The following is a 13116-nucleotide window of genomic DNA, read 5'->3' on the forward strand; positions in this document are numbered from 1 at the left end:
AGACAGAGTCTCACTGAATTGCTTAGGGCCTCACTTTTGCTGAGGCTGGCTTTGAACTCGACATCCTCCTGCCTCAGCCTCCGGAGCTGCTGGAATTACAGACATACACCACCATCCTGGGCTATAATCTGTTTTATATGGTGCTCAATTTGACTTTCTGGTGTTTTGGGAGGATGTTTTGCATCCATATGAATAAGAGATCTTGGTCTATAATTTTCTTTCTTATGATACCTTTGGTTGTCATGAGAAAAGAGATGTCTTCAGAAGGGGGTCCAGAGGGATTCCTAGAGAAGAGGGGACTCTACTCTGGACTAGTGGGATCCTTGACATACCCCGTGAAGAAGAATCTCAGCACACACCAGTAAGGGTACCGAGGTTTATTTAGGAAAGCAAGGAACACACATTCAAGGGAGAATGTGGGCCACCTCAAGAGTGAGAGATATTTTTGGGGTTCCGGGCCTTCTTTGAAAGGAAACTTGGGGAGAGGTGGGCATGGGAGATGAGGATGACCCCAGTCTGATCATTCTCAGGATCCATGACCTGATCAGTAGGTGATGATGGAAAAATCCCCTAAATTATAGGTTTTCTTAAAACATCCTCTCTCTCTTTACTTAATCTATTTATTGGTGAGCTAATTAATGGTGTATAGATAATTTTTGTAAATGGGTGAATTTATGGTATCTTTAAGATTTACAGGTTTTGCAGAGTTTGGGAGCGATGGGTCTGGAAGAGAGGCTGGCTTGGATGCAGAACCTTAGATTAAAATTGTATTTCCTTGTTCTTCATTTCTACCTAGTGTGTGTACGTGTGCGTTGCTGGGAACTGAACCCAGGGCCTCATGCATGTCAGGCAAGCACTCAACCACTGAGCCCCATTCCCAGCGCCTCTATTTGATTTTTTAAATCCTACCTCAGGGTTTTGATACCAGGGTGATACTATACTGGGCCTCATAGAATGAGTAGGAACATGATCTCTCCTCTTCTATTTTTAAGGAGATGTTGTGAAGGATTGGTATTAATTCTTCTTTAAATCTTTGGTGAGAAATCAACCAGTGGTGCTATCCGGTCCTGGATTTTCCTTTGGTGGGAAAATTTTTATTACCAATTTTTAAAATTGTTATGGGTCTGAGCTATGCGCAGTGGCCTATGCCTGTAATCTCAGCAACTGGGGAGGCTGAGGCAGGAGGATTGCAAGATTGAGGCCAACCATAGCAACTTAGTGAGAACTTGTGTCAAAATAAATAAATAAATAAGGGCCAGGGATATGGCTCAGTGGCTAAGTGTCTTTCAGTTTAATCTACAGTACCTCTAAAATTAAAAATATAAATAAATTAATAAAAATTTATAAGTCTGTTTGGATTTCCGCCCCTTTCTTCTTGAGTCAGTTTTGGTATCGTGTGTCTTCCTAGGAATTTGTCCATTTCATCTACCCTATCTAATATTTTGGTGTGCAATTGCTTTACTTATTGTGTTTTTTTTTTTGTTTATTTGTTGAGAAGGGGGTCTCACTACATTGCCCAGGCTGGCCTTCCACTCCTGGGCGCACGCCGTCCTCCATCTCAGCCTCCTGAGCAGCTGCCTGCCTGTTGTGCAGTTGGTCCCAGCACTCCATCATAGGCCCTTTTTATTTCTAAAGATCAGCAGTAATGATCCTCTTTCAATTCTGGTTTTCAAAAATTAAGTCTTCTCTGTTTTCCTGCTAGATAGAGCTTTGTCAATTTTGCTGATCTTTTAAAATAAGTTGTTTCTAATTATTTTCTTTATTGCTTTTCTATTGGTGTTTTGTTAATTTGCACTTTAATTTTTATTTTTTACATTTTCTGCCTTTTTGTGTGTGTGTAAGAGAGAGAGAGACTGAGTAAGGATTGAACCCAGGGGCACTCCACCAATGAGCTACATCCCCAGCTGTTTTAAATTTTATTTTGAGATAGGGTCTCCCTAAGTTTCTATCTTTCTGACTCAGCCTCCCCAGTAGATGGGATTATAGGCATGTGTCATCATGTCCAGCCCAAGTAATGCTTTATTGTCCATCCTCCTAAAGTATGCCTTTTAATTGGAGAGTTTAATCTATTTACATTGCGGTCATTGCTGATAAGTTAGGAGTTGTGTTCAGCATTTTGCTATTTGTTTTCTGAATATCATTTCCTGCCTTCAGTTCATCCATTATATCTTCCTTGGTATAGGTATTTTCTAGTGTACTATTTTAATTCTCTTGTCATTTATTATTATCCTTGTTTTGGTATAAGGTATTGAACCCAGGGGCGCTTAACCACTCAGCCACATCCTCAGCCCCCCCCCCCCCTTTTTTTGTATTTTATTTAGACACAGGGTCTTGATGAGTTGCTTAGGGCCTTGCTATGTTGCTGAGGCTGGTGTTGAACTCTCCACCCTCTTGCCTCATCCTCCAGAGCTGCTAGGATTACAGACATGTGCCACGGTGCCCAGTTTATCATGTATTTTTGAGTCATTGTCTTAGTGATTACTCTGGAGATGACAATAAGCCTCTTAGTTGATAAAAATTTAGTTTAGATGAATGCCAACTTAATATCAACAGGAGTGTGTGTGTGTGTGTGTGTGTGTGTGTAATATTTCAGGCAGGCATTCGAAGAAGCAAAGGTAATAATTCAAGCTGAAGCAGCTTGCATTTCTCCCCCAACGTGTGAAGTGAAACATCTTGAGCACAGCAGATGCCCTACATATTCCTCCTCACTTTCACACATCGGGATGGGACGGGGGCCACTTGGGATGCTGGGCCTTGGTAGCCAGCTGCAGGTTGCCGTTGTCCTCACGATCACCAGGGTGCACAGCGGTACTCTCTGTGGGCTGCGTCACCAGTACCGTTTAGATACAACCACTCAATAAATTCCATGAGACACTCTTTTTGTTAGTTCTGCCCAACTGCAAGACTATGGAAGTGTTCTGAGCACATCTAAGGCCCATGTTTAGTAGGTAGGTTAAACAGATTTGGGGAGCACTGGTGTGGAAGTGGCATTTAAACCACGTGATTTCACTGATGAGGTGGCTGGACTTGGTGCTCAGATGAGAGGGACAAACTGTGTGGAGCAGGTACTGTCACTCCCCTGCCCTTCTCCTCTTGTTCTGCTCACTTTGGTGCACATTACCCTGTCCTCCAATGCCCAGTGCCTGCATCTATGTGGCTGAGGACTTTCTCTGGACACCAAAGCTTACTCTGTTCAACGTGCAGCAGGCCAGGAGCACTGGGGTACAACCGTCCCCAGGAGCATTCCAAATCTCTGACATGATTGACGTTTTCAGACCTTGACTTTCTTACCCCTCTGGGCTTCCTGGAGGGGGTAATGCTACAGATGTGTCTTTCAGGACAAGCAGGAGTTTGTCAGAAGACTAGGAAAAGGGTGTGTGCATGTATGAATATGGAGCAACAAATTCCATCATAAAAGTGTGGGAAAAAAAAATAAAACAGGCAGAAGCAAAATGGTGTAAAAGAGCATGGAAATCTCCGAGGAAGGTCACTTGGTGACTTATTTCCTACTTATTTCCTTATTGTTAGTCTATGCTCGGGTGAGGGTCATTTTGCAGACTGGAAATATTGGCAATATTTGGAATTAGAGAGGGCAGCAGGGGCCAAGGGTCTTGGATGTGCAGATGGGCAATCTGAAACTGAACTTTGAGAGCATGGGGAGCTATGGAAGGTTCCTGAGTAGTGGGGGACACAGCCAGAGCCCGAGTTCAGGTGGCAGGTGCCGAGGAGGTGCTGGAGGAAGCGCTGGCGGGGCTGCTGTTGCAACAGAGCAGAGCTGCAGGCTGGAGAGAGCGGGGCTGAGGGCATGGGGAGACACGGGGAGAAGAAAGATGTGGTGACTGCTAAGGTCTGAGCAGAGGGTGGGGGCTGGGAGATGAGTGTCCAGGCCACGTGAAGGCTGGGCAGTCCGCGTCATGATTTGAAGCATCAACTTCTTCCTCCCTGGGACAGCAGGGCCTGGGGCTTCACTTCCTTGAGGAAGCAGGCTCGCCCAGCTCAGGTTGGACACTCCTGGGGACCAGGACCATTGATGGGCTGAGCGTGCACGTGTGACTGCCATCACAAGGGGAAGTGCCAATTAGTCCTTCCCCTCTCTGAGCCTTCAGGGGCTGGGTGCTGAGGAAGAAGGCCCTGGGGTCTCCAGTCTCCAGAGCCAAAAAGCCCTCAGGCACCGACAGCCTGGCTCTGGGGGGCTTGTTAGTGACTTGAGGGTCCCCTGGGGTGGCAACTCTAGAGACCCCCACGATATCAGGACCAGGATCCTCAGTCCCTCCCTTCTCAGGCACAGGGATGCTGGCAGGGACAGTGTGAGCCTTCCAGTACTATGGTGAGTGTGACCTCAGGGCGGGAGAAGCCACCTTGGCCCAACCTGGGCCTTAGGACTGAGATTCAAAACTGAGTGTGGGGAGAGTGACATTGCAGAGGGTCAGAATATTAACCCCAAACCACAGGCTGTGACTGATTTGGAGGGAGATTGCGGGAAAGGTGTTCAACTCTATTTTATATTTTGCACTGGGGGTTGAACCCTGTGTCTCGTACATTCCAGGCAAGCATTGTACCAGTGGGCTACACCGCAGCCCTTTTAATTTTGACACAGGGTATCTCTAAGTTACCCAGGCTGGCCTTGAGTTTGTAATCCTCCTGCTTCAGCCTCCTGAATAGCTGGGATAATAGGCGTGGGACACCATATTTGGCTATTAAGTCATTTAAAAAAAATTTTTTTTTGGTTGTAGATGGACACATACATTTATTTTGTTGATTTATTTTTATGTGATGCTGAAGATCGAACCCAGTACCTTACACATGCTAGGCGAGTGCTCTACCACTCAGCCCCATAGATTCTTTCTTTTTTTTTTTTTTAATATTTATTTATTTATTTTTCAGTTTTCGGCGGACACAACATCTTTGTTTGTATGTGGTGCTGAGGATCGAAGCTGGGCCACACGCATGCCAGTGGACCGTGCTACCGCTTGAGCCACATCCCCAGCCCTAGATTATTTCTTTATGAGAAAAAACTGGACGTGAAATTCCAGGGCCACAGTAGGGCTTTTGGTATGTGGATATGGGCAACTTGTGTGCTCTTACGACCTGCCAGGCAAGGAAGGGCAGAGGACCAACCGAAGCTCTCACACGGCAGCACACAGTGCTCATTCTCCAATTTTTAAAAAATTCTTTTTTATTAGTTTTTTTTAATTAGTTTTTATTAGTTCGCTATGGTTATAATGACATGATTGTACAAGCATGGACTAGAATATGCTTCAGTTTGGTTCCTAGTACTTCCCCTTCCTCTCTTCCTCCTTCCCCAGGTTACTTTTCCTCTGTTCTATGGATCTCTCTTCTATTTATTTATAGTTTTTTTAAAATACTAAATTCTCCATTCTTGATTGGTGCCAACGTGATACATGAAAAGTGCTCTCTTTCAAAAAATCGAGTTGAAGTCCACATAGTATAAAATGAGAATTAAAGTGGGCCATTCAGTGTTCCTGGAGACATGCATATGTGGTATAAATACCACTTCTTTCTAGTTTCAAGATATTGTTGCTGGGGAGTGGTGGCACAGTCCTGAAATCCCAGCAGTTTGGGAGGCTGAGGAAGGAGGATTGTGAGTTCAAATTCAGCCTCAGCAACTTAGTGAGACACTTAGCAACTCAGCGAAACCCTGTCTATAATAAAATACAAAAAAAAGGTTTGGGGATGTGGTTCAGTGGTTAGGTGCCCTGGGTTCAATCCATAGTAAACAAAACAAAACAAAAAAGGAAAGAAATGGCCATCATCCCCAAAGGAAACCCTTAACTCATATGCAATCACTCTCTATTCCCCTCCCCCAGTGCTAGCAACCATGAAGGTGCTCTCTGTCTCTTTGGATTTACCCAGTTTGGAAATTTCATATAAATGTCATCATACAATATGTGGCCTTTGGTGTCCGGCTTCTCTGACTGAGCATCATATTTATCATTGGGTTGTGACAGGTATCAGAACATCATGGTTTTATGGATGAATCGTATTTCATTTTAGGATGTGCCCAGTTTGCTTATCCATTCATCAGCTGATGGACATTTGGGCCATTTCCACCAGCTGGTGCTTGTGAGTGGTGTTGCTATAAACATCTGTGTGGAAGTTCTTATTCAAAAAACTGTCTTCAGTTCTTTTTGGTCTATACCAAGGCGTGGTGATGCTGGGTCCTATGATAACCTATGTGTTTAATTGTGAAGGACAAGCTATCTTGCTTCAACTTGCATTTCTTTGATTATCACAAAACTAAAATATCTTTCATCCAAATGGCGTTGGATATTTGCATTTTCCACTTGCCAACTGTTAGCCTTGGACAACAGGGGCCTCTGCCCTGCTAGTGATGCTTCTAGGGATCCTACTCAGGCCCTTTTCTGTCCTATCCCACCCCAAGGCACGTATTTTTCTCTTCCTGTAATGGTTACAGCTTGCAGTTTACCACAGCTGCCACTAGGTGGCGGGAAAGCCAGGCCTCTCTCCCTATCCATCTTTTCCTTTCAAAGGAGGCATTCCAGGAACTCAAGGCTGAGCCGTGCTCATCTAAGCCACTTAACTTAAAAAAACAAAGCCAAGAGTATGTGTTGATCTTGAGTTTGCATCCTGTGTAATCAGTGCTGCATAGAACCCCACAATTGCCTGCTTAGGTGGCTACCAGCCACCATCAGGTCTGAGAGTGCACCCCTTGCTTGGGTCCATCCCTCTGCTGTGGCCCACACTGCTGGTGTGTGTGCCCTGGATGTGGCCAGGGAGTGGCTGCTGGTGGAGGCTGCAGCCTGTAGTTGCCTGTACAGTACACGTGAGGCCTCTGGAGTGCTGGCTGGAGTCTGGGCTGGGAAAAGAAGGGGACAGGCCATGTTAAAAATAGCTAAAAATAGGCTGGGTGAGGCTCAGGGTGCGTCCCATACCACCACCATCTTCTGCTGTGGACCTCTGAAGAGACCAGGAGCTCCATATTTGAATCTGACTTTTCAAGTCATCAGTAAGGTATGTTGTTGCTATTATTATTTGTAGTGCTGGGTATTGAACCCAGGGCATGCTAGGTCAGCACTCTGTCACTGAGCTACCCTCCCAGCTCAAGAAGGAGGTTGTTCCTTAGGTAGGAAGTTAGAATCCAGGTAGTTCTCTGTGCCTATGGATTCAGTATCCAGGGATCAAAAATGTAATCAGGCCTTAAGTGGAGTCCTAGATTCTTGGTTTGAGGTCTCATTTTGCTTTACTTTCGTTTTACTTATATTCCTGTCAGTATTCCTTAGATGATCCAACATAACAACTATTTACATAGTGTTTACATGTATTAGTCATAAGTCATCTAGAAATGATTTAAAATGAAGAACAGGAAGCATAGGTTATATGCAAATACTGTGCCATTTTACGTAGGGGCTTCAGTATTCCTAGATTTTGGTATCCATTTGGGGAGGGGGTGTGTGTCTCTAGAACAAATGCCCTGTGATACCAAAGAAGAGCAGTGTGATTCATTTAACTCCTATTATTTCCCCTGTTGCTCGTACATTTTATTTTTAAAATTTATTTAATTTAGTTTTAACTTTAAATACTCAGACATATGGTGTGTGTGGGCCTTCAGTTGAACTGTGCAAATGATGGGGCTGTGTGGGTCTGCATGATCATTATTTTCTTAATGATTTGTAAGAGTTAAAAATAGGTTGGGTGAGGGCTGGGGATATAGCTCAGTTGGTAGAGTGCTTGCCTCACATGCACAAGGCCCTGGGTTCAATCTCCAGCACCACACACACACACACACACACACACACAAAGGCTGGGTGTAGAGGTGCACACCTGTAATTACAGGTACTCAGGAAACTGAGGCAAGGGGATCATAAGTTTGTGACCAGCCTGAGCAGCTTAGACTAGATCAATGACAGAGTGTCTCTGGCTTCAATGTATGCAAAAAAAAAAAAAAAAAAAAAGTTAAACATGGTGTAGAATTGTAACTTTCTTCTAGTTTGTGATTTGCTTATAAATCTGTGAGGTTCAGGAATTCCACCTTTTATATAGTGACATCTGATTATTTTTTTTCTCGGGGAAGTCTTCCATATAATTGAATGTGTATCATTTTCTCTCTCTCTAAAGTTGCTGATGGTCTCTCTGATATTATTTAATTTACAGTAAAAAGGCTCTGTAGACCATCTTCTGGACATCTCTGCTCAGTATGCCTTTTCTTAGATCTGGATTTCTTAAGTGGAGTCCTAGATTCTTGGTTTGAGGTCTCATTTTGCTTTACTTTCTGAAGATTTAAATTATATGAATCCCTCTGAGAATCTCACTGGAGTTCCTCCTAAGTTGAATGTCTTTTCAATTTTGCTTGTGCTAGAATAGGGTGTGGCAAATTATAGTCAGGGGGCCAAATCTGGCCCCCTGCCTCTTTGTAGAAACAAAGTTTTATTGAAACACAGCCAGGCACACTCATTTTCATAATGCTTATGGCTGTTTGTGGACTAGAATGAGAGAGCTGAGCATTGCAGCACAGCAGAGACTAGACGGCCCACAAGCCAAAATACGCCCTCTCCAGCCTTTGACTGAAAACATTTGTCCCTCAGGGCTGCAGCCACAGGCTGTATGTTTCTTGCTTCCTAGTTTTGTTCTCTTCAGGAAAAATGGGCATCCCTCTCTCACCACCTTTTGCTCCTTTTCTTTCTAACCAGAATCTCTCTCAACTTCTTAAAGGATATTTTTAGTTGCTTGTGTCTACTTTATTTATCTCCACAGTTAGAATTTAAAATTTATGTTTCCAAAGTGAAAATGTTAGCCAATTTTCCAAACATTTAAGTGCTGATCTTCAGCTATGCATGAGGCTGTATTGTCGATGAGTATTTTCAGGGGCACAGTCATTCAATATTCTTCTCTTCTTGTTAATGGTTACAGCTTGCAGTTTACCACAGCTGCCACTAGGTGGCGGGAAAGCCAGGCCTCTCTTCCTACCCATCTTTTCCTTTCAGAGGAGGTATTCCAGGAACTCAAGGCTGAGCCGTGCTTATCTAAGCCAATTAACTTAAAGAACTATACACTTATTTTAATTAACGTACACAGGTTGTACATAGTTATCTTGTCAATGTTGTGATGTTTTGAACTATGTAGACATCATGGGATGGCTACATTGCACTAATTCACACATGCATGACCACATATACTTATCATTTTTTTTTGTGGTGAGAATACTTACAATTTACTCTCAGTTATTTTGAGCACTATGTTATTATGAACTGTAGTCTCCATGTGTGCCATAGGTCTCTTAAATGGATTCCTTCCATCCAGCTTAAGGTTTCTAACCTTTGACAAACATCTCCTTAACTGCTAACCTTCAAACCGCTGTTAATGACCTTTTTACTACCTATTTCTCTGAGTTCAACGTTTTTTAGATTCCACAAATAAGCGAGATCATGTGGTGTTTGTCTTTGTGTGCTTGGCTTATTCCACTGAGCCTAAGGTCCCCCAGGATCATCCATGTTGGTGTGAATGACAGGATTTTCTTCTTTGGATCACAGTTGCTTCATCCATTGATCTGTTGATGGAGAGTCAGGTTGCTCCCATGTCTTGGCTATTGTAAAGAATGTTGCAGTGAAAACCAGAGTGCAGATGTCTCTTTGACATTCAGAGTTCATCCATTAACTATTTGATTGATTGATTGGTTGATTGCAATGTTGGGAATCAAACCCAGGGCCTTGCTTGTACTAGGCAAGTGCTCTACCACTGATCCAAAACCCATAAATTAACTCTTGATAAGCAAGAAAAGATCATCTTAGGACCATTTTCCTTATAACAAGTCCCATGTTTCAAATGAGTGCAAAATGTGTTCTCTCACCCCCCACACCTCCTGAGATAGCAGGTTAATAAATTATGAAATGATAAAGCTATCATCAATTTCAGGATCTCTCCTGAGGCCCCATCATTTGAATTAAATAGGGTAATAACCTCAGAGTTCCTTTGCAGTTGATTTACCCACAATTTATCCATAAGGCACAGCACTCAGGACACGCAATAGTCTTAGAAGGCTCATGAAGTTATATTAATTTCTTCTAAAATCTGAAGGGAAAAAAAAATGAACATTTAGAGTTGAAGATTACATTCACCTTGACACCAGCACAGTCATTTTCCTGGTACTGGGGATGAAGCCAGGGTGCTCTACCACTGAACTACATCCCCAGCCCTCCTTATTTTGCATCAGGGTCTGGCTAAGTTGCCTGGGCTGGCCTTGAACTAGTGATCCTTCTGCCTCAGTTGCTGGGATTATAGGTGTGTGCCATGGTGCCCTGATTATTTATTTATTTATTCTTTTTTTTTTTATGAGAGAAGGAAAAATGTCGATGCAGTCCTGGGTAGTAGGGTTTGTCTTTTCTTTCTCTCTCTCCTTTTTCTTCCTCTCTCCCTCACTTCCTTAATTCTTTCACCCTGTTCCTTTTGGCAGTTCAGGGGGTTGAACCCAGGGTCTCACGCATGCAGGCAAGCACTCTACCTCTGAGTTGCACCCCTAGACACTTAAAGTGCTATTGGGTTTATTTCAGGTCTCAAAGTTATAGGTGTCGCCTTCTCAGGGGTTCTTTCCCCCATCCTCCCGCAGACCCTGTAAATTCCTCACCCACATTCCCTGGGCTCTTACTGTTTTCTTGCTCACCAGACTGACATTGAATCCCCTGTACATTTGACAAGCAGGAAGTGTTTGGAAACTAACATCTGCTAGGAAAAACCTTCAACCAATGACTAAGTGGAGTTGGTGCATGAACACCCCAGCCCTCTGGCCTCTCGGGTGGGCTAACACTGAGATGTGTGTGTTCCTCAACCCTCTCAGACCCCAGGTGGAAAGAGATTCCAGTTTCTCAGATAGGTCATTTCCTTGTTAATACTGCCTGTCTCTCTTCCACTTCCCTTCTTGTGATTTCTGGGGTATTGAATCCTTATCTAGGATCTGTTTCTAGGGACTTTAAACTAAGATAACAATGTTCTCACTGCCTTCCGCCCACCACACCCCCAGCATCTTCTCCTTATTTGTTCCTATGATTTTCTTACTCATTGAGGAGACACTAGTCAACTGGGTGATACCAGGAAACAAATGACTTACCTGTCTGTGTGTCTGTCCTGTTTATAAAACAGGGATGACTCTGCTACCCCACCGGACCTGAGGCCGAGCAGACTCCTCTACTTACTGCTTACTTAGTGCATTTACTGTCCTCTCTTCCCAGGCTCCCGAGAAGCAGAGGGGGAATGGGACATGGCTAGTGACAGAGTTCCTGCTGGTGGGATTCTCCAACCTTCCACACCTGAGGACCACATTCTTCACATTGTTCCTCCTCACCTACCTGGTCACCGTCAGTGGCAACGTCACCATCATCACCATCATCCATGTGGATCGCACGCTCCACACACCCATGTACCGCTTCCTGGCGGTGCTGTCCCTCTCTGAGACCTGTTACACGCTGGTCACCATCCCCAACATGCTGGCCCACCTGCTGATGGAGAGCCAGGCCATCTCCATCTCTGGCTGTCGGGCTCAGATGTTCTTCTTCCTGGGTTTGGGTTGTAGCCACTGCTTCCTCCTTACCCTGATGGGTTACGACCGGTACGTGGCCATCTGTCATCCCCTGCGCTATTCAGTGATCATGAGACCCACCGTTTGCCTCTGCCTGGGAGCCTTGGTTTTCTGCTCTGGGTTCTCGGTGGCCTTGGTCGAGACCTGCATGATCTTCTCCTCGCCCTTCTGCCGCGGAGGCCGCGTGGAGCACTTCTTCTGCGACATCGCCCCGGTGCTGCAGCTCAGCTGCGCAGACAGTGCGCAGAGGGCGCTGGGCATCTTCTTCCTGAGCGTGCTGGTGGTGCTCTTCTCCTTCCTCCTCATCCTCCTGTCCTACGCCTTCATCGTGGCGGCCATCCTGCGGATCCGCTCCGCCGCCGGCCGGCGCAGAGCCTTCTCCACCTGCGCCGCGCACCTCACGGTGGTCGTGGTGCATTTTGGCTGCGCCTCCATCATCTACCTGCGGCCCGACTCCGGGGCGAACCCCGCCCGGGACCGCCTGGTGGCTGTGTTCTACACGGTGGTGACGCCGCTGCTCAACCCCGTGGTGTACACTCTGCGCAACAAGGAGGTGAGGGTGGCGCTGAAGAGGACCCTGGCGCGCAGCGGCGGGGTTTCAAGATGAGGACTGGCTTTGCACTGTTCACCAGGTGCCCCTCCTGAGACCCAGATCCCCCACCTGGAAAACGGAAGCCAGTCCTACACCAAACGAAAAGGCTGTTATTGATTAGTTTCCGAGACAGTAAAAACTCAATAAAAGATGATTTTCCCCCGTTTTCTTGGTTTCAATGATTTTGAAGCGATGCAACGTAGGCACCAGGGAAGGGCGCCCCTGCTGCCGCCAAAGCTTGGTCCGCACTGGTTGGTCCGCAGTGTGGGGTGGTTTTTAGCCAGAAGAGAGCAGGGCTCGCGCTGTGTCCAGCACCCATTTATTTTAAGAGGTAATTCATTTTTATTTATTTATTTATTTATTTTTTTGTACAGGGTGTTGAACCCAGGGGCGTTTAAGCCCTGAGACACATCGTCAGCTCTTTTAACATTTTACTTAGAGGCAGGGTCTCACTGAGTTGCTTAGGGCCTCACAAGATTGCTGAGGCTGGCTTGGAACTCGTGATTCTCCTGCCTCAGGCTCTAAGCCCCTGGGATTAGAGGTGTGCACCCACCCAGCTCACTTTTTTTTTTTTAAACACGGGATCAAGGCTGTCTTTGTTCATTCTTCCTTTCAAAACCACACTCTTAAGTTGTTTTCTTTATCAGCTTCTAGTGCTTTCCCTCTTTTGTCCTTGATTTCTTTTGTATATGCAGCAAATGAGGGATGAAGCGTTTTTTTATATTCATTTTTTAGTTGTAGTTGGACTATTTGTTTTTTTATGTGGTGCTGAGGATGGAACCCAGGGTGTCGCTCATGCTAGGCAAACGCTCTCCGCTGAGCCACAACTCCAACCCAACCCCAAACAAAACAAAACAAAACAAAAAACGTATTATAAACCTTTCCCTTTCTATAATTTTGCAGTGTCAAATTCAGTGGCATTAGCTATGTTGACAATGTTGAGCCAACATCCACCACCACCTCCTTCCAAAAGTTT

At 45.1% G+C, this 13116-nt stretch overlaps 1 protein-coding gene across 1 annotated transcript; it reads left to right on the forward strand.

The window, feature by feature from the left end:
- Positions 1-492: 492 nt before the first annotated feature.
- LOC124087650 (olfactory receptor 10T2-like) lies at positions 493-12463 on the forward strand. The gene is made up of 2 exons (XM_046436633.2): positions 493-547; positions 11152-12463. The coding sequence occupies exons 1-2, from the start codon at positions 493-495 to the stop codon at positions 12153-12155; spliced, it is 1059 nt and encodes a 352-aa protein (XP_046292589.1). The 3' UTR covers positions 12156-12463.
- Positions 12464-13116: the final 653 nt, after the last annotated feature.

Source organism: Marmota monax, unplaced genomic scaffold (assembly GCF_021218885.2).
Source record: "Marmota monax isolate L192 unplaced genomic scaffold, Marmota_monax_Labrador192_F-V1.1 WCK01_AAM20220418_F8-fsc00021, whole genome shotgun sequence".
Taxonomy (NCBI): Eukaryota; Metazoa; Chordata; class Mammalia; order Rodentia; family Sciuridae; genus Marmota; species Marmota monax.

Bases quoted from the DNA above. Each gene is read 5' to 3' on its own strand.
- LOC124087650 (XM_046436633.2), top strand. From the start codon at position 493: ATGGGAGATGAGGATGACCCCAGTCTGATCATTCTCAGGATCCATGAC. The intron at 548-11,151 runs GTAGGTGATGAT...GAGGCCGAGCAG, and splicing joins CAGGATCCATGACCTGATCA to ACTCCTCTACTTACTGCTTA.